This window comes from Propithecus coquereli, unplaced genomic scaffold, assembly GCF_000956105.1.
Source record: "Propithecus coquereli isolate 6110/MARCELLA unplaced genomic scaffold, Pcoq_1.0 Scaffold65, whole genome shotgun sequence".
NCBI classification, from domain to species: domain Eukaryota; kingdom Metazoa; phylum Chordata; class Mammalia; order Primates; family Indriidae; genus Propithecus; species Propithecus coquereli.
Genome location: NW_012152507.1, coordinates 8,434,244 through 8,437,060, shown reverse-complemented (window position 1 = coordinate 8,437,060; position 2,817 = coordinate 8,434,244). Strand labels below are relative to the sequence as shown.

The 2,817-nt window shown below is 39.4% G+C and overlaps 1 protein-coding gene across 1 annotated transcript in view; it reads left to right on the top strand.

Annotated features, from left to right (window-relative positions):
- The window catches only part of CCDC82 (coiled-coil domain containing 82), a 32,669-nt gene that overhangs the window by 26,046 nt on the left and 3,806 nt on the right, over nucleotides 1-2,817 (top strand). Inside the window, exon 3 of the mRNA XM_012660023.1 lies at nucleotides 53-238. Coding sequence (XP_012515477.1) covers nucleotides 53-238 — 186 coding nt within the window. The remainder of the gene's footprint in view (nucleotides 1-52; nucleotides 239-2,817) is intronic.

Genomic DNA, 2,817 nt, shown 5'->3' with positions numbered 1-2,817 from the left:
TATTATATTTTCACTTCATATGTCAGATAATAATCTTTATTTCTTGATTTAGGTGTTTACTGTTGGCAGAATTTGTGCTGATCGTACCAGAATTTATCATAAACTGAAACATTTTAAATTCAAACTGTACCAGGAATGTTGCTCCATTGCAAAGACAGAAGAAGTGGAGGATGAACAGGTTAAAGAAACAGTGGAAAGAATTTTCAGTCAGTCAAAAGAAAGTGGCTGGATTAAGGAGGTAAGGTGAATATATTAAAGCTATCTCATACTGTAGATTCTGGAGCCTAATTATGATCAGCAAAAGGATACAAATGATTAGAAATACAAAAGAGAATCTCTCCTTCTCTCCCTGTCTTTGTATTTTCTCATCTTCCACCCATTCCTTTCATGCTTATCACTGTCCTACCCTGAATAGATGCCCTGATGTTCTACGGATTCACTCAGTTCATCAGATAAATTTTAATAAGCAATAATACTGTTCCTTAATGAAGGACCTCTGTCCTTTCAGTTTTGCATATGTATTGCTTACATATATATTAAGTCCCCTTATTTTCTTTGACAAAGTATAGGACTCACCTCTGCTTGTCTGCTTCCTATTCTTTAGAACAGTTCTTGTGACCTGAGAGTGAAGAAGTACCTGGTGCCAATCTGAGGAAAGGATCTCGGCTGCCAGTTCTAATACCACCCACATCCTCTTCTTGAGGACATGGGACTGAGCAGTGAGCACTGTAACTGAAGATCGAGGGGAATGCAGAGGTTTCAGGCCACGGCACTGATTTTGATTCCCCCATATCCTATTGATCACTAAATTTGATATCAGGGATAAAGTGGGGGTTTTGAAGAGTGCACTGGATTCCCGAAGATCTGCTGGCAGCTCATAAGCTCTGGTCTGCTCACAGAGCTTTTAGAATTGTTTATGGTCCATGGAAAGAATGCTAATATGATTGCAATCTTTTAAAGCAAGTCTAGTTACATGAATGTGTAAGAGAGAACAAATAGTAGATTTTCAGGCGACTCAGATAAACAGTATATTTAATCTTGAAAAGAAAAGAAAAAAGCCTGATTTGAAATCCATTGCCTGGGTTATATCATAGGGAAATTTGTAAAAGAGGAAAATAAAAAATAAGGCAAGAGAGCTTAGAACACAAACTTATGAGCAGAGGGAAAGAAAAAGAGAACAAGAAAATAGGAACTTCTTAGGACATGTCATGTTTAGTGTAGGTCTCCCAGTCTAGAGAATGACATCATGATTGGTTTCTCTTTTAACAATTATCCTTCCACCACAAACCACCACCCAGTGATCTTGCCTCTCCCCCCATCTTGATCCTTAAGTCTTCTTCCTCTCATTTTACTCTCTTCAGCTTTTTATCTTTTACTTTGCTTCTACTTCTCCTACTATAAATGCTTCCCCCCACCATCCTTCTCTGTGCTTTTCCATTTGCCTTAGGGGAGAGCTGTCACCCAGTAATGCCCGTCTTCATTTTCCTAGACAACATTAAATTCTTAAGTGCTTTTATCGATGCCTTTAAGTGTTGCCAGCCCTCTAGTGGAATGGTAAAACCTGTTGGGATGCCACATTTGTGAAGAATTGTATACTAGGTGTAGAAGAATCACTGTGCATGTATTATATATGTTATATCATAAGAGCATATATTGGGAAGAACATTAAACTCCTTGCAGAAAAAACAAAAGGCATTTCCAAATCATGTACCTTAGAGAGAGCTTAACAAGGTTTAGGACAACAGAAGGGAGCGGGAATAAGAAAAATAGTCTCAGGAAAAGAAAGCCAAGTGTCATATTATGTATAAAGAATAACACCAGCATTAGGCATTGAAGGCATTTCAAGATCATGCATTGTGTTTAGGACAATGTGTACATTTTTTTCACATAAAAATACCAAAAAACTTAATTGTCTAAAATTGTTGAGATCCCTCCATTTAAAAAAAAATGTCCAAAGACTTTCTCAAAATATTTCCTAGAAACCACAGAAGTTTATAGCCCATATAAACCTATTTGCAGCTTTTTGTGCTGTGACAAAATTTCAAAATTTGTCAAGTGCTGTTTATTTTCCACCTCTGCCTCTTCCTCTCTCCATGTGCCTTTGAGTGATCGCACTGCATGTGCTTTGTGATGCGTGCCTTATTTGGCTGCAGTCTCCTGGTCGCAGATACTCTAACCCTTTTAGAATGCCTGAGGCTCAGTGCTACTTGAATGCCCTCTCCGTGGCTCTTTCTGCTCTTACCTCCGAATTATGGCAACCCCTTCTTTTGCCTTGCACAAACTATTAGTTCCTGTCTTTCTGCCCCAGCCTGTGTTTCATACCTTACTTTTTCCCCTACCTGCCTCTTCTCCAACTATTTTTCTTCCATTATCTCAGGATATCTCAGTATATCTTCCTAAAGACCTGCCAATTGGACTGACTTCATGCTTCTTTTTCTTCATCCTAACTGTTGAGCTAGGATGATCTGTTTTTAATCTAATGATATTAAAGAAATGTAGGAGCCACTCGAGTATAAGAAAAAAACAAATGATAGAAAAATTGTAGTAAGGGCCAGGCGCGGTGGCTCACGCCTGTAATCCTAGCTCTCTGGGAGGCCGAGGCGGGTGGATTGTTTGAGCTCAGGAGTTCGAAACCAGCGTGAGCCAGAGCGAGACCCCGTCTCTACTAAAATTAGAAAGAAATTAATGGGACAACTAAAAATATATAGAAAAAAAAAATTAGCCGAGCATGGTGGTGCATGCCTGTAGTCCCAGCTACTCGGGAGGCTGAGGCAGGAGGATCGCTTGAGCCCAGGAGTCTGAGGTTGCTGTGAGCTA